Source organism: Cynocephalus volans, chromosome 3 (assembly GCF_027409185.1).
Source record: "Cynocephalus volans isolate mCynVol1 chromosome 3, mCynVol1.pri, whole genome shotgun sequence".
Classification (NCBI taxonomy): domain Eukaryota; kingdom Metazoa; phylum Chordata; class Mammalia; order Dermoptera; family Cynocephalidae; genus Cynocephalus; species Cynocephalus volans.
Genome location: NC_084462.1, coordinates 179,222,251 through 179,248,273, shown reverse-complemented (window position 1 = coordinate 179,248,273; position 26,023 = coordinate 179,222,251). Strand labels below are relative to the sequence as shown.

The following is a 26,023-nucleotide window of genomic DNA, read 5'->3' as shown; positions in this document are numbered from 1 at the left end:
AACTGCTGAGCACACGGAGCAGGAGCCAGCAAAAGCCACCGCTGTGCCCTTCGGATGAAGTTGCTTGGAGGCAGCAGGGGAGAAGAAGGCCTTGGTGGCCCCCCAGGCCAGCAAGACCATTAATAGGGTTCCATGGACCCATGCAGGAGCAAGGAGCAACAATAACTGAAAAAAGGAGCCACTCGGAGGCCAGTGAGTCATCACAAGGGACTGGCGCATGGCCCGTCCCATCGGAAATGTGTGGAGCATGGGTGGTGGGGGAGATGGGCCCACCAGAGGAAACACTGGGATACAGCAAGGACAGCTGATCTGCCCCCCAATCAGCATAGGACCACTCAGAGGAGACTGGTCAGGAATATAGAATTGCATGGGGTGCAGTTTGATGAAAAGACTCAGGCCCAGACCAGAGTTTCAACATAACCCATGTGTGCCGGGTCTCTGGAGAGCCAGAAGTACCTATAAAGTCAATCATTAAAACCTGAGCTGCACCAAAAGCCTTCCCTAGGGAAGCAGCAGCAAAGCAGCAGTTTAGCTAAACCACAAAGCACAAGTACTGGTCCTCACAGGAAGTTCCCCTATTGTAGAAGTAAGCAAAGGACAAAAAGTTAGTTCCAGCCCAGGCACACCACCAGTGCCTCAGGGCCCACCCAGAGACCTGAGGCATAGAGCCGGGGACTGGACCCCCCTCCCACAACCAGGTACACCACCAGCACCTTGGGGTCTGCCCAGGGACCTGAGTATGGAGCCAGGAACAGCCCCCACCCCCCCAACAACCAGGCACACTGCTGGTGCCTAGGGGCCCACCTGGGGTCCTGAGGCACAGAGCCAGGGACCAGACCCCCCTCCCTACAACCAGGCACACTGCCAGCACCAAGGAGCATGTCAAAAACATCACCTCCATGTGGGTGGCCCACCACAGCCACCACAGTAACCTCGGCTGCCATGAAAGTGTCTAGACACCACAAGCACCATGCAAATGGTCCACCAGCCACTGGAGTGCATTGACACAAGGAGAGTCACTAGCAGCGACCAAAGAAAAGAAGAAGATGTCTCTCCTCACAAAGCCCATTCCAGAGCGACAGAAGAAGCATCTGCTCTGTGATAATATTGGGGAAACTGAACACACCTCTCAGCATTGGACAGATCATCTAGGCAACAAATCAAAAGAGTGACCATTACTCTTCAGAAGGAGAGAAGAAATCTAGGGTAATTAGACGGGGAAGGGGAGAAGGAGAGGGGAATGCGGAGAGATTGGACAAGGGGCATAAAAAATAAATATGATTTATAACAATAAAAAAATATGATGTGTTGGCTTGTGAAAAATCACCTCACTCTATGAGTGAGCAAACGTAAATAAAATGACCATAAAAAGACATTTTATTTTAACACACTCTCTGGATAGTCTTTTTGGTAACTGGGGAAGCTTTGATTTACAGCATCAGAATCTTACAACTGGAGTCTGCATGGGTGTGCCTGAAAGTCCAGATGTGAGTTTTTAGAATGCTCAATTTGGGGACAAGGAAATTATAGATCTTAGGAGAGCAATACATTTCTGAAATTTGGGATTGAAGTCTAAAAATTATAGAAACCTTTTTGCTTAAAGTTCAAGATTTTCCAATGACAAAAAACACTATGCTAATTTAATTTAGCGGGATTATCCTCTGCCAAGTATCTAGTACAAGGCTCTGAAGCACACTCTGCCCAACCAGCAGACGAGCCCTGGGAGATTTCCGCAGCAGCAGAAATCAGCCCTGAGCACTGCCTCTGCGGAGGCCTTGTGGGAGTTCAAGGCAAGTTCATGGCAACTTAAAGAATTGTGTGAAACACCCTTAAAGAGCTGAAAAACCATGACTATTAGTTACCTGTAGCAAACACTAACCAGTTTCCTAATAATTAACACTCAGCCTAGTGGCTAGAAGAGCTAACAGGGGATCTACTGCTGGGAACAGCCACAGCAGCGATAGTTATTGAGTACATCGAGTACTGTGCATTTTACATATATTATCTAGTTTAAACCTCACAAATCCCCTGCAAGAATATCATCATTCTAATTTTACAGAGGAGGAAACAGATTCAGCGATATGATGCAACTGTCTGAGATTATAGTCTGTGCTCACTCTACTGGGCCACCTAATTAAGACCACCTACAATTCATGAAATACCAAAGTGCATTTCATTTTGGAAAACTTGTTGAGCATCTAAGAAACCAATAATTGTCAATAACTAATACAGTTACATGATTTAAGACTTGATAAATGGTAGGCTCTGGACAAGACCTTCAAGCTACTGTGTTAAAATGGAGGTAAAACTACTAAAGGAACACCTAGGGTTATAAAATAGATCTAAGTTCTCCTCACCTTGGTGTTGATCTATTCAGTTTGCATGCATTGAGAAGACTCACAGACCTGTTTAATCTACATAGAAGAGGCACAGAAACAAAGCAGAATAAACATGAGTACAATAATAAAAGAGTGAAAAAATATTTTGATGAGCTTCAAATACATTGCAGGATGCACACATGAAAATGGAAAAACATTTTAGTTTGCACATATAGACTGGGCTATAACCCACTGAGGTTCTTTCAAGACATTTGTCATTCCCACATTTGCATTAAAGTATTAAACTTAAAAAAAAATCTTACTATTGTCCTATTACATAGAAAAAAAAACAAGACATTTCATTTTGAGAGCCAAGAGCTCTTATGAATTAAAGAGGATTTAATAGGACTCAAAGTGAAGGACAGAAAATAAAGTCTGAAGACAAGACATTTGCAGTGACAAGGGCAGCCAGAGAGAGCAGCACTGAATACTCATTGCAGGAAGCCTCCTCAGATAACCAGCAGGGAATATCAAAGAAGAATATTACTCTCCCTCTGGACAGCAAATGCAAAATAATGCTCTTTATTTTGAAAGTGGTAGAAGCACTGGCTTGTGAGAGACTGCACAGTAATGCAGCACAGTTGTTAGTGCTCACGGCGAGTAACGTATTTTTGGTGTAGAAATGCACAGACATCATAATTTCTTCTGTTCCCCTCTGCTCTCTACCCCCATACCCAAGCCCAAAACCTAAGTTCTGACAATGTAATGGTTCTCTACATTACGTTAGATATACATTCACTAGTTTTTTGCCAATTAAAAAATTTTAAAATATATATATTTTTAAGTTGTATATATTTATGGGGCACAGAGTGATATTTTGATACATGTACACAATGCATTGCTCATAACAGGGTAATGAGCATGTTCGTCACTGCAAATATTTATCATTTCTTTGTGCTGAAAACATTTGTACTTTTCTAGCCATTGAAAACACACAATATTGTTAATTATAGACACCTAGCACTACTACAGAACACTAGAACTTGTTCTTCCTGTCTAGATGTAAATTTGTATCCATTAACCAACCTCTCCCTGTCCCTCCCTCATCCCCCCAACTTCAAATTTAGACATAATAAAACATCTGCGATGGACAGTGATATCCCGAAGAAAAGCAGCAGACTTTCTTCTCATGGTTAGATAAAAACTCTAAGTGTAAGAAGCCACAATTACGTCTTCCTTTCATCATGTGATTTGGAGTCAAAAACTGGTTTTCCAAAAAGATCCCAAACTTTCCCCATAAAAAACCCAGAAATCTGACAGGTACCTCTTATGTGTGCCCAGAGATTTCCTGATGGTTTCATTTGTCTTGACAGCCAGGGTGACTGATACTAGATTTAGTCAATTATTACACAACGAATACTTATTAGGAATCAACCGGAGCAGAGAGTCAACAGGGAATCAGGACCAACCTGGCTTTTGTCACATTATGAGATAATCCTGGCAGACTGAGATAACACACTCCAATAACTAAATTAATAAATGTTCTTACCTTTCACTGTCTAAAAACATATCTCTGTGGCAAAATCGCTAGGAATGCTAGCGGTCTTAGAGAATCTTGGAGAATTTCATAGGGTGGGAAAAAAAGATTTTTCTGGTACCACGAGAAACCACCCACCCGATGGGGGCCGGCTGGCCTTCCTCAGTCCACTGGTAAATTATTTCCATCTCTATTTTGCTACTGAGAACAGACTCAAAACACTGAGTCTGTTTAACACCTACATTTCAATGGATCCAAATAATAAAGAAATAGACTAGGAATTATTTTTAAAAGTCAACAGAAGTTAGATTTTGCTTTTCTGTTCTTTACGTCATGTCTGTATCCAGCACTAATTTCAGTGCAGTGACAAATGTGGCACCTCTAACAACTGGAACTCTATTTTTCCAAAGGACTATTGGCTGTTTGTTTGGAAGCAGTAGATATTACCATTCTAGCTCACACTTGGCACAGAGTGTTTTTAAGATAATTTTTTTGTACCAGTTTTATTCTTTTGATCTCTGTCCTCACTGCTCTCCCCTACTGCAGTGCCCCACTTAGGAGCTGAGAGTATGAGCGAGGCTCTCTTCTCTGAACCAGTGGAAATGTTATTCTATTGTGAGTTTCAGCATCCCCACCGAGCAAGGTATGACCTACAATGCCTTCCCTGCATTTTCTGTCTTTTTTCCTTTGACGAATGGAAACAAAGCTTTTCCCAAGGATTCCAAATCAAGCCCCCAATCAGAAATCTTAATTGGCAAGACAAAGCACAACCGCTGGGTGCTGGATTCTTTCCAAAGGGGATTTTGTTCTTAAGCACCAGGCTGAAAAACCCCAGAGAAAAGAAAACAAACACATCCCCATCCACACAACACAGATGCCCCAACTCAGTTAATTTGGAACTCTGATTACAGAAAAATTCCTATGTGACTGTAAACATATTTGAAATGACTAGGAGTTATTTTAAACCTAATATTCGGGATGCCTGGCTTGCTTCTCTCTGTTTGCAAAATTCTTGCCTAATGAGAGCGCTGTAGTAATTTTACCACAGAGTAACAATTAGATGCTACTGTTCATATTTCCAGCTTCCAAATGGATGGGAACTCACATCCATGAAAGCCCATAAAAGCCAGAGAAAACAAAATAAATGAATTGCTACACTCTACACTCAAAACCCAGAGTCTCGGATACTCAGTCTAGAAAACCATGTATTTCTAGTGGCAGCTCCATGCCAACAATATCTTATCAAACGAATCAAATGGATTACTTTGTAAATCAAAAAGAAAAGTCTACAGAGGCCTTAGAATGTTTCTGGAAGGACGGTTACCATTTAAATGCTAATACACATATGTACACATACATACATAATAAGATGGCTACTAATTATGGTTTTCCTTCCTCCCTCCCTCCAACCCTCCTTCCCTTGTTTCCTTCCTCCTAAGATAATATTGCTGAGAGTGACCACTGACCCGAGCCCTTTCACATGAGGCTGAAACGCAGGGGTAGAAGACCCAGGCCCCTGCTCACAGCACAGCTCCTGTCGCCCCTCACTAATGAGCAGTTCTGTCGCTCAGACTTGCCATTTGCCAGAAATCTCTGCTTGGAGTCATCCTCACTCCTGACTGCTGCTCCTGCTTCTGACAAATAGTACACAGACAGGATGGGGCATAAAACAAAGATGATTTCCAAACAGTAATTACATCAAGCATTTTACATGAGCAGATGTCAGGAATGACTTGGAAATCTCTGGGGGAAGCAGCCTAGCATAGTGAAAGGAGCTGGGCTTTGGAGCCAGCCAAACCTGGTTAGAGCCCATTTCTCCAGTCTCTAGCCATGGGCAAGTTACTTTGAAACCAGGGGACTAACCCTAATCTCTCCTAGCTCTTCCCCTGACACTAGTCAGTGCAGGCCTTGGCTGGGGGGAAGGAAGAGAGCTAAAGAAAATATACTTGACCAGCCAGGACGGGCTGGGTTCCTGGACACAACAAATTCAGTAATAATAAGATAAGAGTTGGTTAAACACGAACTTCCTTAGGCTAAGACTTGATTTGGAGACCAGAATGTTTGTTCCTTTAAATAAATGCCTTATAGCTTAGGATAACATCTGTAACACAATCTTGAGTTGTCTTTGCAGATAAACTACAAGCCTGCTTTGAAGTCTGTACACCTCTGGACTCAGGGAGCCAAGGAGGACCTTAGCCGGAACGTCAGAAATAACTACGCTGACCTCACCACTGACCAATCAGATTCACACATGACTGCTGAGACCCGCCCCCCACACTCATGATTTTGCTCTATAAATGCTTGTGACTTTAAGTGGTCAAGGAGTCTGGGATGTTAAAAGCTCCTTTAGCTACCATAGGTTCCTCTGAATGGTCATCCAAATTAATGCTATTTTTAACATAGCAAACTTTGGTGCAAGAGATTTTTAGACATTTGGGTAGCAGATGACAGACCCTTCTTGGTTCAGTAACAATTTTGCTGCTCCGAGCCTCCGTTTTCTCATTGACAAAATGAGGATAATAATATCTACCTTGCAAGGTTGTTTTGAGGATTAGAGATAATGGTATTAAACACCTGGCACTTAGTCGGTTTTTATTATCATCTAAAAATGATTTCTGTAATCATCACTGATTTAAAGAGGGGTGAAGTACCCAGTGATGCCTCCTTGCCTTTCTCACACCCTGTGGAAAAGTATCAATTAGACTCTACAGCACAGCCTCACTCCTGGGTCAGTTTCAGGAAACCTGTTTTGTTTTCATTTGTCTCCAGATAGTTTCTAAATTGTCCTGGGATTTCCTCTTTGACCATTAGTTATCTAAGGGTGAGTTGTTTAATTTAGAGATTTATATTTTTTTACAGTAGCAAATAATTAATGAAGACATGAGATCCTTTCCCTTTATTCTTGAACAATACAGAATTTTATAATTTTATATTTAGAATTTAAATAAAAGGAAAAAATGTATAGCAAGAAAAGTAAAAATTGAAATGTATATATAATTTCTAGCTTTCAGTCTATCTGCTTCTTCAGGAGAGCATATGGCAAATATCCTGGTTGTCTTCGATTCTGCATACTCTCTACATTTGGTCCAAAGCAACTTTGACGTGCTATGAGCCTATAACTTAATAGACTGTTTATGGTTTTCTTAGACCTCGTGGGATTTATTTGCATGATTGTTAGAATTCCTGGAAGACTGTATTTTAAATTCTAGTATTTGTAACATTTATTCATCGTAGAATAGGCCGAGGAACAAGTTTTACATAGGCCATCATGTATAAACACTAATTCATTCATTTGTTCGTTCATTCATGCATTTATTTTTGGCAGCTGGCCTGGTCATCCGCCAGGATAAAGTAGCATCTTGTAAAAGGCACATGTAAACACCCACAACCAAGTCCCCTGAGCCCCGTCAGCACAGTGCTAGAGTTTATAGCTACTTTCCAGAGAGAGCCCTCAAGACCAAATTAGAGGAAAAATATAACAGAAGAGAAGATGAGATTGCTAGATTTTCATTCCACGTCACAAGCCAGCATCAAATGAGGTATAACTCCTACAAGCCCACTAGGTCTCCTTAGCGCACTGCAGAGCATATTTGCACCCCACATCCCCAGCACCTGTAAGGCGGTTAGTACTTTAATAAACTCAGCCCAGTTCTGCTGCATTCCTGTAACAAGCCCAGGGGGTAGAGTTGCAGAAGAATTACCTCAAGGCTTTCTATACTATATAACCATTAGCTCTTTCATTTTCCAGAGCCTAAAAATTTAGATTTGCTATAAAATATAAAATTTTACTATGACAATTATGAAATAATATAAAAGTTAAGAGCGAACTATGACCTGTCTGGCGGGCAACATAAATATCTAGAACTCCACTGTTAGGTACGATTTAAAAGTATGAGCTATTCAAATTCTATAGATAAAAATTTAGGTTGCTTTTCAAAGCTGAATTTTGCTATGTTCCAAGTACAGACTTAGGAATGGCATATTCATTTTAAATGGCTTATACTCCTATTTAAAGAGAACTTTAAGTAAAAATACAAACTAGCATGCTGTGGTTTTGGGCAATGAGATTTCAAAGGCAATAAAATTAAATCTAAAACAAGAAGAATAATAAATTTGTACAGTTCCTAGTATGGCAATACACAAAACATTGGACTTTTACAAGCTTTAACTCAGATGAGAAATTATAAAGTGTCACATTAAAAAGTAATACTCATTTTAAAATCTGAGAGGGAACCGCTTTCAGAATTCATTGAAGGCCGTTCTTCTGGCCTACCTTTTGGCGGCCGGCATGGAGGATTCCTTCCTGGTCCCAGAAGGGGACGGTAGGGAGCCGCTGGGTTTCTTTGGTAACACGGTGCCATTGTTGACAGTGGTTCGTAAAGGCAGGGTCTGCACCAGTGGTCTTGCTGTTAGACAAGCAGAAAAGGAAATCAGAACTTCCCCCTTTGTAAAGATAACTCTTTACAGAACTTAATCTATGAGGAAAAGAAAAGGACATCAACTTAAAAACTCTAGCAGAGTTGACAAAGGGACAAAGGTGACTCAGCGGAGAATGGACCATCTTTTCAACAAATGGTGCTTGAACAGTGAACCTAGACAGCAACCCCACAAAAATTTATTATAAAACCTACAGAAGAAAACATCCTTGGGTTTGCTGATGAGTTTTTAGATATAATACATAATACAAAAGCACAATCCATGAAAAAAATAATTGATAGCTTGAACTTCATTAAAATTTTATAGCATTTGCGAAAGACACTTAAGAGGACAAAAACACAAGTCATACACTGGGATAAAATATTTGCAAATCACATATCTGATAAAAGACTTGTATACAGAATATAAAAAGAACTTTTAAAATTCAATAGTGAGAAAACAAACAGCCTATTTAAAAAATGGGCAAAAGATCTGAAAAGATACTTCACCAAAGAAGATATACAGATGGCAAATAAGCATATGAAAAGATGCCCAACATCATGTGCCATTAGGGAAATGCAAATTAAAACAGTAATGAGATACCTCTATATACCTATTAGAATGGCTCACATCCAAAAAAGAGGCAAAACACCAATTGCTGAGCAAAAGGAACTCTCTTTCATTGCTGGTAGGAACATAAAACATACAGCCACTTTGGAAGACAGTTTGGCAGTTTCTTATAAAGCTAAATAGAGTCTTACCATATGATTCAGTAATTGTGCTGATACTAGGTATTTACCTGATTGATCTAAAAACTTATGTCTACACAAACCTGCATGTAAATATTTATGGCAGCTTTATTGATAATTGTCGAAAACTAGAAGCAACCAAGATGTCCTTTGATAGGTGAATGCATAAACAAACTGGTCCATCCATACAACGGAAGATGACTCCGTGATAAAAAGGAATGAATCAACCCTCACAACCTCACGGATGAGTCTTAGATCCACACCGCTAAGTGAGAGGAGCAAGTCTGAAAGGTGGCATGTTGTATGATTCCATTTATATGACATTCTAGAAAAGGCAAAACCGAAGACAGAAAACAGATCAGTGGTTGCCAGAGGTTGGGCGTGGGGGGATTGTACAGGTGAATAGGAGATTTTCTAGGGTGGTAAAACTATTCTGTATAATACTGTCATGGTGGACATTACATGAACACAATGTAACACTATGACACTACACATTGTCAAAACCGATAGACCCTTATAGCACAAAGAGCGAACCTTAATGTATGCAACTAAAAAATGATTAGGAGATGGGGAACACCCCATGATGGAATGTGTCAAAGAATCTAACTGTATTACAAATATATGACAGACCCTCACCGAAGAAGGTGGGGAAGGTGCTGACCTAAGAAATTTTGGAAATGAGCAGAGACTATAAGATAAAAGACAAAAGAAATTCCACATAAGCATTTTGTCCTAGTTGGTAAAGATGTCTCCCCCAAGGTTCAGGCCAGCAGTTCTGAAGCCACTGTACATGAATACTAGAATGGAAGACTTAGGTAAACGCACGGAGGACGGCAGGAGGCAGGCTTCTCCCTGCTAGAGAGGGAGGTGACTGTGAGCACGCGGGGAGGCTGGAAGGAACCATGTGGTCTGCAGTGCAGCAGGAGACATCCCTGCAAACTCATATTTACCTTCATGCAGACACAGATGTGTAACTACAGATATGTACGTATACACAGGCTAGCATAAATGCACACATTTCTGAGCTCTCTCTGCTGAGACAGCCTAAAGCAATGACACCAGCGCCCAGATCCTGGTTTCTGATACCATTCCACAAGGAAAGGAACCAGGCCTCCTGGGAAACGGCCGAACCGAGGGCTGTGGCAGGGAACACACAACATGAGCCTGCAGCATTGAGCAGTGCCAGAAAGTGAGAAGTGCTCTAACAACAAAACAAAACCACAAATCCCTCTATCAGTGGGGGCAAGTGACAGGAACATAGGAGCCAACTGAAAGAGAAACCAAAGGCCAAAGCTGGAATGATCTGAGAAACAAAATTAATAACACAGTATTGGTATAAAATTTAAAAAGCATAAAATCAAAGTACAACTTAAATATCTGTAAGTTCATACTGATATAAATTACTGAATAAATAAATAAATGAGGAGACTAGACAAACCCCCAGGCAGAAGAATTCCAAATGATTTACATAGATACCTTGTCCTCCCAGGGAGGGAGCATAAGTCCCCACTCCTTAAGAGTGGGTGACACACAGTGACTTTTTCCTAAAAAGCATATTAAGGAAAAGGGGGAAAAAATGACTTCCATGTAGTGACAAACACTACCTCATCCAGGTGATCAAAGTCAATATTAACACTGGTAAGTCTTATTGACAGTATATGCCCTGGATTGAATATCCCCCCCAAACTTAATTTACCACCACAATTGTTGAGGGTGGTAAATCCTATTTTGGTCATTGAAAGGTGGGGCCTTGAAGAAATGATTGGATTGCGAGGACTCTGCCAATGGTTTAACGGTCGTCGTGGGCGTGGTTCTGAAGGCTTTAAAAGGAGAGTGCATGAGGAGCTGTCTCTCTCTCCCTGCTCTGCCATCTGCCATGTGAGACCCCTGGGTCACTGTCACCAGGCCTTCACCAGATGTGTTCCCTGGACTGTGGACTTCCCAGCCTCCAAAACTGTAAGCAATAAATTTCATTTTCTTATAAATCACCCAGTTCCAGATATTCTGTTACAAGCAACAGGAGTGGACTAGTACAGTGCATGTACCCTTGATACATGATACAATGAGAAGGCACTTCGCCTCTGTGGTGTTCCTCCCTAAAACCCACAACCTGAGTCCACCCAGGAGAAAAACATCAGAGGGACCCAAATGGAAGGACAGTCAATGAACTATCTAACCAGCATTTCCTCAAAACTGTCAAGGTCATCAAAAACAAGATAAATTGTCAGTTTAGAGAAGCCAAAGGAAACATGATGACTAAATATAATATGGTATTCTGGATGGATTCCTGGAACAAAAAAGGACATTATTGATAAACTAAGGAAATCTGAGTAAAGTACGACCGTTAGTTAATAGTAATGTATCAATATTGATCCATTAGTTGTGACAAGTGTGCCATACTAATGTAAGATGTTAGTAAAGGGGGAAGCTGGGTACAGGGTATACGGGAACTGTCTGCACGTGCAACTTCTGGGCAAAGCTAATACTATTCTAGAATAAAAAGTTTATTTAAAAATGTCAGAAGAATTTATTTGTCCATCACAGAATTAATCTGCCTCCATTTAGGCTTTTAAAAACATACCAATGACAGAACTGCATGCAATGCCAAATTTGTAATACACTGGAACTTTTCAGTCCCAAAAGCTGAGGACCAGCTTTCCTTCTTTTTTTCTAATGTTAAAGAAAGTGGAGAAGGCCACAGTGAGCCCTCCAGCCAGAGAGCATAACATCCCTCTCTTCTCCTCCCCAAGATCTCTCCTCCTCATTCCCTGAACACCTCGCTCCAAACATGGGCCTAGGAATGAATAATCCTCAATGGAAATATCACAGGTCCAAAGCTAAGACTCTTAATCTTCTCTTGCACTCACAATCTGTTCTCCTGGCTAACGCCTGTTCTCTGTCAGGGCAGAACACTTCTCCCAAGCAGGAAGAAACACAATCTTCACTTTATCTTTCTTCATCTTTCTTCTCTCTCTACTTCATCCCACCCTTTCAGTCTCCATCACGTTTTTAAAAAAAAACATGTACTTGATTGATCAGCGTCCCCCTAAAACTCATGTCCACCTGGAACCTCAGAATGCGGTCTTATTTGGATATAGGGTCATTGCAGGTGTTCTCAAGGTATAGATGCAGATGAGACCAAATGGATTAGGGTGGACACTAAATCCAATGAGCGTGTCCTCGTAAAAAGGCACGTGAAGACACACAATAGAGGGTGGCCATGTGAAGACAGAGGCAGAGATTGGGGTGATGCATCTACAAGCCAAGGAACGCCAAGGACAGCCAGCAGTCACCAGAAGCTGGGAGAGAGGCACAGAACACACTCTCCCTTCGAGTTTCCGGAAGGAACCACCCCCGCTGACACCTTGATTTAGACCCAGTGATACGGATTCTGGACTTTGGGCCTCCAGAACTGTGAGAGAATGAACTGCTGTTGTTTTAAGCTCCCTGGCTGTGTTACTTTGCTTTGGCAGCCCTAGGAAGCAAATGCCGGGCTTCCAGCAAACTGCCTGCATCTGTCCCTCCCGTTCCCGCTGTGACCGTCTATGCAGTCTGTCCCCACTGCCTCCTAGAGCCCCATGCTGGTCTCCCGGCGCACTCTGCCACTCTGTCCGCACTAATCTACCTAAAAGCTCTCATCTTATCGTCCCTCATCAACAGTCTCCAATGTCTCCTGATAGTCTGCGGCACCCTGTTACAGGTTACCAGAACCAACATGAAATTTAGTGGCTGAAATAATGATAGTAGCTATTAAGTGCCTGGCATATCCCGCTGGATATGCAGACAAATATCTCTATCTAGTTCTTCAGGTCTGCCAAGAATTAAAAGATCTGACTACTGTCCCGTTCCAACTCCCATGTTGCTTAAAATTCAGACATAGACCTAGAGGCCAGAGCCTAATTTCTTTCCCTCCTATGTGGGACATGACTTTGGGAATGAGCCTTCCCAGTGATGACAGACCAAGATGTCTACCTGAGTTGATCATCAGTGCTTTCAAGTGAAAGATTTTTGATCAAAAGGGGGAAATGATAACAAAATTTGCTCAGACCAGGTCAGCTCAACTGTAGTGCCTCGGAAGATCTGGGACAAGGGAGTAATCGCATTCGCATGTCCTGGAAAATAGTACCGTAAGACCATTTTTACTTGGAATGCTTCTTGTAACCTTTCCCTAGATCCTTCAATGTAGGATGTAACCTAGTAACAATCCCGAATCTATACATTATGTGCAACCAATAGAAGATCTGATGAGGTGGTTAGGATGAAGTGCTAGGCTCTGCTGGCTCTCTTCAGAGCACATTTCTCAGGGTGACCCGATTTGTTCATTTCCCTGATTTGTTCATTTCCCTGGTTGCAATTGTCATATTGGCTCAATAAATCCTATGCTTTATAGGTTTGGCCTCTCTTTCTTTTGGATCAATAAGGCCTACACACAGAAGGGATTCAACAAAGATTTGTAGCTCAGACTGCATTAAATTTCAGTAATAAAAATGCTGTTTATAAGAGAAGACATTATGTTGACATTTCAGGTCATCACTACATTGTTAATTCTTTCTTGAGCTATAATTTCAAAATTCAGTCTCATAATAATCTAGCATTGTCCTTCTCCCAAAAGAGAAAATGGGAAATAGGATTTTAAAAGCCCATGAAAAGAGAATCAAGTGCATGCAGCAGGCCTTCCCAGAGTATATGATAAATTTATATTTTAAAGTATAATAGAGTAGCAGCAAAAGCACACAGAACTATTAAAGTTGTGATAACAAATCATGAAAGAAAAACAGAGGATGGTGAGAGGAGGAGGAGGGTAGAGATGGGAAAGGAGGGGGAAAGGGAGGAAGGGAAGAAGGCAGATCCTATTCTCCTGGAATGACAAAGAAGTTGTAAAGATCTCTACTTTGGCAAGATCCAATTACAGCTACAACCCTGTCTTGATAATATCCTTGGATTTTTGTTATCACTGACTTCCTAAATGGCATTGTAACCATTAGCAGCAATGTGCTTACTAAATACCTATTTTGCACCTAACACCACACCATGTTTCTTTCACGTTCCTATATCTAGAACTTACTGGCCACTCAAGGAAGAAAGTTTGCTGCCATAAGGAAAATTTGGAGGAGGAAAAATACCTCCTAATATTCAATCCGAACAAGCACTAGCCTGGCTCTGAAGATGGCAGGAAAGAAGAGTGGCTGTAATGAATCATTTTTAGACAAGCGTTTTTAAAAAATGCGGAAGAGTGACAGCCCCAGGGAAGGTTCAAACACGATTTCCTGCTCTGCAGGTGCTCAGATAAATAAATCCCGAGCTTCCAGATGACACTATGATATGAGATATTATTCTGGTTCATAAAAGGGTTTGGTTATTTTTTTTAAATAACACTTTAATTGTTCCTAGAGGAAAAACACAGCAACATAGCACCAAAAGGAGAATTTCTCAGATAAAAGGAGAATGATAAATGCTATGTTTAGAATGCATTCATGGGAGGGACAGCAGAGTGGCCAGAATTCTAAGTCTCGTGGGGACAATGAAACAGAGGTGAGTAAAGGGCAAAGACCCTCGAAGCAGACAGAACTGGGCTCATTCCCAACACAGCTTCATTACATAGCCTTGAATAAGTCACTACCCTTTCTACGCCTCAGCTTCTTGGCAAAACAAGGATAACACTACCCACTTGCAGGGCTGCTGTGAGGATTAGGAATGAAGAATGGAAAGTTCCTAGCACAGTGCCCAGCACATAGTAGGCACATGAGAAGTGGTAGCTATATTTCCGAGGCTGTATCCAGATGATAAAATGCTCTATTTTGGACATCAGTGTGCAATTTAGTATCCTGACTACAGTGTGAAAAAAACGAAATGCAGCATTTAAGTCATGGTCAAGAGGTTCCAGATGCAGAATCAGACCCATGGGGTGCACCCTGCACACACAGGGAGAGTTGGAGTAAGATCCCAGACACATTCTCATCCAAAAACAGTTGCTTCTTAGCTCTATTCACAAAAGCCAAGAGTTGGAACCAACCTCAATGTCCATCAGTAGATGACTGGATAAGGAAAATGTGGAATATCTACATAATGGCATACGACTTTCCCATAAAAAAGAATGAAATTCTGCCATTCTCAGCAGCATAGATGAACTTAGAGAAAATCATGTTAAGTGAAATAAGCCAAGCACAGAAAGAGAAATACCACGTCTTCACTTATAAGTGGGAGCTTAAAAAAAGAAAGAAAGAAAGATAAAACAATCACAATAATTTGTTGAACTTTCAAAAGGAGAGAACAGAACTGAGGCCACCAGAGATGGGAAAGGGGGGAGGGGAGAGGATGCTAGCAAGAAATTGGTAAAGGGCCATAAAAACGATTACATTGCGTAATGATGAATATACCGATTATCCTGATTTGAGCATTACATACAGCACACAGGTATGGATAGTCAATGCTGTATCCTACAGATACATACAATCAATTATGTTTCAATAAAAAATAAATACAAACAGTCGCTTCTGGTACTTATTATGCCAAGGCAAAGTGAGGGGGGCAGCAGAGTACAGAGCTTCAGAGACCCAGGTCTGGGAGTCAGGAGCCACGACACGGATCCAGCTGTGTCCCAAGCTAGCAGTGTGCTGTGGGTTGACTGAGTCCCCCAAAGTTTGTGTATGATTAGCTTGATCCCCACTGTGGCTGTTAAGAGGGTGGGAAATCCTGTTGTGATAATTGAAGGTGGGACCTCGAAGAGGTGATTAGATTCTGAGGACTATACCTAGTGAATGGATTAATAATGATGGTCGGGGCGTGGTTCTAAAGGCTTTAAAAGAAGAGCACATGGGAGGTTAGTCTCTCTCTCTGCTCTGCCATTTTCTGCCATGTGAGACCCCTGGGTCACTGTCAGCACCACGAAGACCCTCACCAGATGTGTTCCCTGCACTGTAGACTTCCCAGCCTCTGAAACTGTAAGCAATAAATTTCATTTTCTTACAAATTACCCAGTTCCAGGTATTTTGTGATAAGCAACAGAAATTGACTAACAGAAAGTGTGATCGTGGGCAACACCCTCTCAGCCCTGTTTTCCTTATCTGTAAAGGAAATCTTTAGTGTACAGTGTTCCTTAAGGTATCTTCTCGCTCTGAAATCTATGATCCTTCATTCATGTCAGAAGAGTGTTCTAGAAAGCAACATCTGTGTTTCTGAGTGTGTTAGCCATTCTGCATAAATTCCCCCAGACCCTACCAACTCACCACAAGAGATAGAAGAGCAACCAGGCTGGAGTCCATGGCTTCTAGCAATATGTGCAGTATCTGTGGTCAGCAGTTTCCTCCTACACTTCGTACTATTTAATAGAAAGTCTCCATAACTATCCTGAGTGAGATTCCCTGCAGTCTGACTCCACAGTTTGGTAAGTGAAAAACCTGACTCTAACTAAGGTATTCAGAATCTCAGGTCTAAAAATATTCACAGTTAAGCCTGAAGTGAAATATTTTTTTTCATCTTTCTAAGTGGTAGGATTGAATACCCAGACTTCAAGAGGTACTATCTCTGATAATATATTTTCAAAACTACAGTGATGTAAATATGGAAATTCAAGTATAGCTAGTAAAATTTACTAATGCATAAGATATTGAGTTATAATCTAAAGATGAAGAAGCTCTTTTAACTTACATCATAGTAATAACTCATATGCAACATTTGATAAGTAAAACTTCCCATTAGGTTTTAAAAAAAACTTAATTTTGAAAACCATGATTATGTATGTAATTATGTGCAGAAATCCAAAGCTCAATTTCAGCATATCTGACTATTAAGAACCTAGAATTCCTAAGTATCTGTTTCAAAATTTAAAAGATATCTGTATTTGGAATTGGAGAAGGCAACCTGCTTTTGCTAAATTGTAAGACAAAGTGGATAATTACTTAAGTGCTGGGGAAGATTTCCATTACCACCATCACCAATACCTGGCAAAATTACAGATGGATTGATCCTCTGACCCAGTAATTCCACTTCCAGGAATCGAAAGACATCCTGGCAAAAACACAAAATGCTCTATGCACAAGGCCAGTCACTGCAGCACTATCTGTAAAATGAACGACTTCAGTAGGAACTGCCTGAATAAACTACGGCTCCTCCTCACAATAAAGTATGTGCAGCTGTAAAAGAAATGAGGAGGTTCTTGATACACTGCAATGGAATGCCCTCCAGGACGTACTGTTAAGTAAAAGAGCAAGGTACAGAACAGTGGAGTATGTTACCTTTTATCTACCGTGCAGACATCTGAAGGCAGATTTAAAATCCTAACTCTTATTCTATCATTTAAAAAATTCTTGAAATTATCAAAATACACATGAATCAAGTTTTAATATACTATTCGACAGGTATATAAGGCTGTCTACTGCAACATGTTTTTAAATTTGAATTATCAGGCATTGGATGAGTAGTGCAAGAATCCTGTAACATTAAAAACTCAAAATCATGGAAATATATATGGGGAAAAGGACATTAGTAAACTGATTTCATAAAGTCATTTATTTAACAATCCAAATGTCCATTCACTGATGCATGGATAAACAAAATGCTGCATACAACATTATGGCTGTAAAAAGGAACAATGCATGACACAGGATGAATGAACCTTGGAAATGATTACGCTAAGGGAGGGACGACAGTGGCAAAGAATCACAACTTGCATGATTCTGTTTATAGGAGACATCCAAGACAGGCAAATCCATAGAGACGGAAAGTAGATTAGTGGTTGCCAGGGGCTGGGGAGGGAGCAACCGGAAATGACTGCTAATGGGTACAAGGTTTCTTTTTGGGTGATGAAAAGTTTCTAAAAGTAGATAGTGGTGATGGTTTTACAACTTTGTGAATATACTAAAAACCAATGAATCGTATACATTAAAAGGGTGAATTTTATGGTATGTGAATTATGTTGCAATCAAATTGCTATTAAAAACTCATTTATTAGATAACTGGGGAAATCTGAATGCTGACTTCATATACAATAATATTAAGGAATTTCTATTAATTTATAAGTGTAATAATGGTATTGTAGATTTTTAAAAAGAGAGTCTTTATATCTTAGAAGTATGTACTGACATATTTATGGATAAAATAATACACTGTCTTGGATTTGCTTTAAAGTAATCCAGTATGGGGCGAGGGGCAGCTGGGGAGGGAGGTAATAAATAAAAGAAAACTGACTGCATATTGATAAATGACGGAGGCAGGTAAAAGGTACTTTTTTTTCTACTGTTTTATACATTTGAATATTTTCATTATACGAAATTTAAAAACAATCTTTCTTAATTTCTGGAAAACTAAAAACATCTACTAAATCTTTTCTATAAGTCACTACAGAATTCCTGTTTCAACCAGAGAGGGCAATTAATGAGAAAAGCAGAAGAAACTATAGTGTGTTCTATTTGAAAGAGAAAAGAAGATTTTTTGTTTGTTTGTTTTTGTTTTTGCAACTCACCAATTTATAAGGGGTAAGATAAGTAAAAGAACAGGAGACAAAAGAGAAAGAGCAAAAAGCCATTTGCTCCCTTGTCTGATTAGCCAGAATAAAGAACTAAGTTAATTATGCATTAATTTCACTGACTGCAAGGAGCTTAAACATAATTCGTCAGTTGCACTTATCTAATCAATTTATGAAGGGACCATAACATAATATTTTTTTTTTGCAAGTACCCAAATACTTTTTATTGTAAATGAAAGTAATTGTATTTATTTTCTTTTATTTTTTAAATTTATAAATATACACTGTAGTTGATTTTCCTGTCCCTTTACCAATTCCTCTTCCCCCCTCCTCTTCCCTCCCCCCATCAACATCATATCTGTTCACTTGTCTTAACAAGTTCAAGGAATTGTGATTGTGTCTTCTTAACCCCCTATAGTGGATTGAATTATGTCCCCCCAGGACTCCCTGAAGCTTGAGTTGTGTCCCCCAAGTTTTATGTATTAAAAACTTAGCCCCACTGTGACTGTTAAGAGGGTGGGAAATCCTATTATGATAATTGAAAGGTGGAGCCATGAAGAGGGGTTTGGATTGCAGGACCCTGCAGTAGTGAATGGATTAAAAATGGTGGTCAGGGGTGTGGTTCTGAGGGCTTTAAAAGAAGAAGAGAGTCTGTCTTCCTCTCTCTTTCTCTCTGCTTCTGCCATCTTGCAATGTGAGAACCCTGGGTGACTGTCACCACCACCAGATGGACTGTGGACTTCCCAGCCTCAGAAACTGTAAGCAATAAATTTTGTTTTTCTTTATAAACCACCCACTACCAAGTATTTTATTATAGCAACAAAAAACAGACTATTACACCCCCCAAACCCTTATTTATTTGTATAAATATCTATTTATTTATTTTTAGCTCCCACAGATGAGAACATGTGGCTTTTTTCTTTCTGTGTCTGGCTTATTTCACTTAATATAATTTTCTTTAAGTCCATTCATGTTGCTGTGAATGGTAGTATTTCATTCTTTTTTTATAGCAGAGTGTATTCCATTGTGTAGATATACCACAGTTTCCTTATCCACTCATCTGATGATGGACATTTGGGCTGGTTCCAACTCTTGACTATTGTAAAGAGTGCTGCGATGAACATTGGGGAACAGGTATACCTTCGACTTGATGATTTCCATTCCTCTGGGTATATTCCCAACAGTGGGATAGCTGGGTCATATGGTAGATCTATCTGTAATTGTTTGAGGAATCTCCATATCATTCCATAAAAGTCACACCATTTTGCAGTCCCACCAACAGTGTATCAGGGTTCCTTTTTCTCTGCAACCTCACCAGCATTTATCATTCTGTCTTTTGGATAATAGCTATCCTAACTGGAGTGAGATGGTATCTCAAAGTGGTTTTGATTTGCATTTCCCGAATGCTGAGTCATGCTGAGCATTTTTTCATGTGTCTGTTGGCCATTCATATATCTTCCTTTGAGAAATGCCTATTCAGCTCCTTTGCCCATTTTTTAATTAAGTTATTTTTTGCTGTAAAGTTGTTTGAGTTCCTTGTATATTCTGGATATTAATCCTTTGTCAGATGTATATTTTGCAAATATTTTCTCCCACTCTGTTGGTTGTCTTTTCACTCTTTGTTTCTTTTGCTGTGAAACTTTTTAGTTAGATATAATCCCATTTGTTTATTTTTCTTTGCTTGCCTGTGCTTTTGGGGTCGTATTCATGAAGTCTGTACCCAAGCCTACTCCCTGGAGTGTTTCCCCTATCACATAATATTTTACACAATGATGTACTGAATATTTTCTATTGTGTTTGGAAGATTTGCAAATCAAATTAAACCTTGAAAAAAAAAAGACAACTCTCATCTCCAGCCACACAGTTATTCATTTCTTAAATATTTGGTTTGATTTGAATAATGCTAATTTAAGTAATATTGCTAAGAGGTGTGCTTAGCGAAGGGACATGGATAGCAGAAAGAATACACATTCAGCCAGGACTTGGGTCTGATCCCATGTTTGTCCCCAGCTGGCTAGCTTTGTAACCTGGGGCAAATTATTAAATCTCCTAGAGGCTGCTTTCTCATCTATAAAATGGGCATAATAATACCTGCCTCACAAAATTGTGAAGTGAAATGAGCTAATACATCAAAATATCTACTGCAGAGTCTAGCACTCAGCAATCAATAAATGAAAGCTATGGGCATTATCTTGAATGTCAGTGTTAAGAGTTAATGTAGCACAGGTTGCTCATACACGATCTGTGGTCTGCCCTTGACCGTGGTTGCAGAGGCTCAGTTCTGAGGCTAGAGGGTTTCAGTGTCTTGGAATGACAGGACTGACTTGCTTATTAACCTTTCCAACAGAAGCCTTTTGGTTATACTTAGTAATTCTCTGATATATTAATTAATATAATTCTCTTATTAATTAATGGGCCCACTCGTTGATATAACTGATAAAAAAAAGTGTGCAAAAGGCATATTAAAATATTTAAAAAGGCCAGCCACCTAACGACAGTCTGAACAAACAGCAAAATTTAAAATAAGAAATATGAACTACTTGTTGGTCAATGCATAACAAAATTGATTATCCCAGATACATGGAACAGTGACTATATTTTAATCTACATTCCACGCTTAAAATGTATGTTCCACACTGAGATGGAAATTGGCAGTTCATCATGTATACAATGGATCTATTATTAGTTGAACTCCAACCCACGATCCCTTGTCTTCTTGAGAATGCATGTGAGCAAACCCCAGTCTCCTGACATTTGCCAAGGGCCCTGCTACTGACCTCAGATTCAATGGTAAGAAAGAGATGATTTTTGAAACATAAAGTTCTTCTGCTTATTAAGGAGTACATGCAACATTTAGAAACAAAGTATAAAAAAGAAAAAAGTCATAATCCCATCACTCAGGAAAAACCCACTAATAATTTTGGTATAATTTATTCCAGTCTTCATTGCATAAATTTTGTCTGTTTACTTGAAATGATACAGTATATATGGTTTTATGTCCTGCTTTTGACTCTTAATGTAATGCATAAGCATTTTCCTTCTTGTCACCAATAATACAAACATTTTTAAAGATTATACAGCACTTAATCATACAGAGGCACCACAATTTTCTGGCCATGTCCCTCCTGCTTGCTGTGTCCTTACTGTTTCCTGTCCATCACGTGTAATGCTGCACTAGACTCCTTGCCCATCACGTGCTTTTCTGTATCTATACTCACAACAGCAATCTAAGGGGGTGTGTCCACTGCACTCTGCTAGCAGTGAGTACTGCCCCACTCCAATCACAACTATGAAAACACTCTAGTATTAGCAAGAATTTTAAGAGTGTGTGCCTCTATAAACTACAGTCATGGGCCACATAATGATGTTTCGGTCAACAGAAGACCACATATACGATGATGGTCCCATAAGACTATAACAACTACACCAAAGGAAAAGGAGAAAGCAAAGCTGGGGAGCTTATGTAGAGACTGAGTAAGTCCTAAGACCCAAGGCAGTATCCACTGGGTAAAGAAGAATCGGATAATTAGTACAAGCAGGCCTATCTCAAGGACAGGAAAATGCTGCCAAGAGAAAGTAGAGTCTGAGACATAGCTCCCTCTAACTAGGCTATGCCCATATAGCCACAGGCCCAGCATATTATGAGGCTGTCCACAATCTTTCCCCTGTCTCAGGAAGCCTTGAACTTAGTCTTTTAGTGAAGTACCTTCATGAAACTGCAGGTCTCATTGTTATACTAGTTAAGTCACATGAAGAATGCTAAAGTCAGTCAAAGCTTAGAGGTCATGACAACTTTTTTCAAATAAGCGAAGTACTGCTGTGAAAAGGAATTAGAATGATGAGCTATGGCCCCATAGGCAATGCTGAGACTAGTGAGGGTTAATTGCAGACCAGCAGTGAGGGACAGCTGTAGCACAATGACCCAACTCTCTGCAGCACCTACTTTGAGCTGAGCCACACCGAGCACTGAACGCTCACTGCCTCCCAAAGCAGCCTGCTTCTTTCAGCACAGGCATCCCTGTCACTGGGCAAACAGCACAAAGATGTGCACCTGAAGCTCCAAACACTCAGCCCTAAGCTTCCGACTACCAATCTTGGGGGGGAAATCACTTAATATTTAAAAATTCGAATGACGTGTGTCCAGTCTACTTCAAGTTTGTACTGCAATAGCAAGCCCAAATACTGTAGAGTGATAATAATGACGACGATGATGACGTGTCCTCTTACAAACCAAAGGAGATTTGCCTAGAATCCATCTTTCCTAAAAGATCCCCCAACCAAACCCGGACTACAGAGTGCAGCCATCCGGGCAGAGGTGCAGACGTCAGCACCAACACAGTAACTCTCTGAGAGAGAACCAGCCACCAGAGCTGCTGATGCAGGTCACTGTCCCCTGCCTCCCCTTCCATCATCCTATAATGAGCAGCAGATAAACTGGGGAAACCGTGGCCGGCTCCACTCCGGGGATACCACCCCAGTCCCCGGCTTCCTCGTGATCTTCTGTGTCTTGGTGTGACCTTCTGACTATCACTCTTTGATTTATTCTCACTTATGAAAAACATGTTATAAAGAAACATCAAATAGCTATGAAAAAAATTATTTCTCTTACAAGTTTTATAAAAATCAAACCTCACTCTTAATCAAGAAAATAAGGCAAGTCTTTTGTATTATTTCTTCCCTGATTTTCTAAAAATAAAGATGTTTCAGAAGCCTGAAGTTTTATATAAAGCAACTACTTCAAATGTACCCTTTAGGATACAGTAGTCATCAGATTTATTTTGGGAAAGCTGAGGAGGTCAAGAATACCTTAAATAACCTGTTTCTATTTAAAATACCCTAATCACTTTGTAACTTGGAAGAAGAAAAAAAGATTATTTAAAAGGATTATTCAAAACGTAGACATCAGCCCAGCACGTGTATTTCACGTGGAGCTGGTGATAACTACCCTGAAGGACAAAGAATAGATTTCTTTCCACAGATGTGTGAAAATGTAGCCAAGTATTTGAGAAAAAACTAAAAGATGCAATGTTGGACAGTCCTGTCTCCTGACCCCAAGGGAAATACATCAATTGTGAAATAACTTGTTAAATCCAAAAAAAAAAAAAAAAAAAAGGTATTTTTAAAGGGATATTTGCATGCTGCAATCTCAAAATGTTTTAACCAGAGGAATTTTTACAGCCAAAATGAATTCTCTTTTCTAGAGATAGCCACAGGAAAAGAAATTCTGGGAAAAGAGGAGCAATAGACTCCAGTTAAAAGTAGACAGTGTGGTATCAGTGGGACAGAAACGTTTATGAGATGCTTTATTTCCAAAATTTTAAGAAGATGGTGCTGTGGGTTGAATGTCCCCGCACAACTCATTGAATTTGATCCCCACTGTGACAGTGTTAAGAAGGCAGGAAATCCTATTATGGTAATTGAGAGGTGGGGCCTTCAAGAAGTGAGTAGATTATGCGGACCATGCCCTAGTGGATGGATCGATCCACTCACGGAGTAATAATCTGATAGTTTAATGGGTGGCCACAGGCATGGGTCTGATGGCTTTAAAAGGAGAGCAAGCGAGGCGGGTAGCTCCCTCTTGCTCAACCCATTCGCCATGTGACACCCTGCATCACTAGATAGTCACCACCCACAAAAAGGCCCTTGCCAGATGTGTTCCCTGGACTTTGGACTTGCCAGGCTCCGACACTGTAAGAAATAGATTTTATTTCTTTATAAATTACCTAGTTTCAGGAGTTGTGTTATAAGCAACAGAAAACAGACTAATACATGGTCACTACAAAGTTATTTTACACAAATGTTGCTTTTTTATGTCTCATTTCCAGGAGCCATAGGTACATGAAATGATGACTTAGATTTGCCAGAAATCCACTAGGTATAGATCTCTGTAGTAGCCTATGTCCTCGTGGACAGCAGAGCAGATTCAGAAGAAAACAGGAGGCTTTGCCCAGAAGAAGCTTACCCACCGGAAGGGGTGAAAAGTTAGTGATAACCTTAGGATTTTGAGCTCCTCAAAGGAAGGGCCACTACCACTGCACCCCCAGTCCGAGGATCAGAGCCTTGCATGTGGCAGATGATCGATTAAGTGTTTGCTGTGCTGAAACGAATGACAATACAAGCTGAGCACACAGAAAGAGATGAGAATTATCAAACAAGTTTCCAGGTGGAATAGCCTCCAACAGGGGCCCAGAGGATCGTGGGTTTTTTGCCAGCTCTCTCTGTCCCAGAAAATCTCGATAAACAGTTGTTCCTTTTTTTTTCCCCTTTAATTTTTAAAATTTATTTATTTTAACTGGTAAGGGGATCGCAGCCCTCAGCACGGTGTGGTCTGTACCACGCTCAGCCAGTGAGCGCACTGGTCATCCCTATATAGGATCCGAACCTGCGGCCTTGGCGCTATGAGTGCCGCACTCTTCCAAGTGAGCCACGGGGCCGGCCCTATAAACAATTGTTCTTAATGGTCCACCTGCATGGTTCCTTCTTGGAATCAACAAGCATTTTATGGTCACCTACAAATGTATACCAGTACGCTATACAATTCACCAATACTGAACCAAAAAAATATCGTCACACTTTGCGTGATTATTTTGACAATGTTAAGACTGCTTTATTGTTATGCTAAGTTTTGATCCTCTGTCAAAATTAGAGTGGTGTATGCATTTGTTAGAGCAAGAATCTTCAGTGAGACCCATTCTACTGCTATGCCTGTATATCTAACATGCCCACCTTTGGTAGGTCCTTTCCTGTTCAGCACGGCCTGCTGTTCCTCTGTGATATTCAGCCGCCGAACCACATCAGCTAGGGCTGATTTAAGCAGTTGGATGTCATCTTCTTGCATCTGGACCCTCTGCTCCAGGGAGGCAATGCGGTCTGTTACCTCCATGCTACTTGCAGCAGAAGCGCTGTCATCTGCACCAAAGGAAAGGATCCAGTGAGTTCCAAATGCTCCCCACGGAAATCAGACCCATAAACGTACACTAGCACATTGCTTTACCACAGTACAATTTACAAACTGAAGACAACTGCTCTTATGCAGAAATCATGAGAAATCTTGTGCTTCACAGAACTACAACTCTTCATTCTACTATAGTCTTTTCATTCTCTACATCTGTGCTTTCTGTTTTAAACTACAGTTTTAATTGCCATCATAGTTTTCTACATGCAGGCCAAATTATTTTCTTTTCAATGATATGAAAGAACCTCAGTAGTAGAAGAGATGTTAGGATATGTCTGCTTCAACTCCCCATACATTGCAGAAATCCATTCTGCATGGTCTTCTAGCTTTTGTTCCAACAATGCTGACAGGTAGGTTATATAATCCTAAGGCCACACTATCCACCTGTCAAGACTTTTAAGGTCAAAGCAATATGAGTGGTCAAATATGTTTGGTAAACATACCCTTATACCTGTGGTAATCAATTTTCTTATACACAATCATAATTCCCAACTCCTAATCAGGGTCTACAAGGCTTTACATGATCTTCCTCACCTCTCTGACCTCATTTCACGTTATTCTTTTCTTCCCTTACTGTGCTTCAGT

General features: G+C 40.4%; 1 protein-coding gene across 9 annotated transcripts in view; it reads right to left on the bottom strand.

Moving 5' to 3' along the window:
* EML1 (EMAP like 1) overlaps positions 1–26,023 on the bottom strand; it is a 174,943-nt gene that overhangs the window by 51,947 nt on the left and 96,973 nt on the right. For 4 of the 9 annotated variants that reach the window (XM_063091536.1, XM_063091534.1, XM_063091535.1 and 1 more), the window contains exons 2-4: positions 25,210–25,392; positions 8,129–8,261; positions 2,358–2,414 (exon numbers count right to left, since the gene is read on the bottom strand). In XM_063091536.1, the coding sequence (XP_062947606.1) occupies positions 2,358–2,414; positions 8,129–8,261; positions 25,210–25,392 (373 nt within the window). The remainder of the gene's footprint in view (positions 1–2,357; positions 2,415–8,128; positions 8,262–25,209; positions 25,393–26,023) is intronic. The other 5 variants (XM_063091538.1, XM_063091539.1, XM_063091530.1 and 2 more) reach the window with 2 other exon arrangements.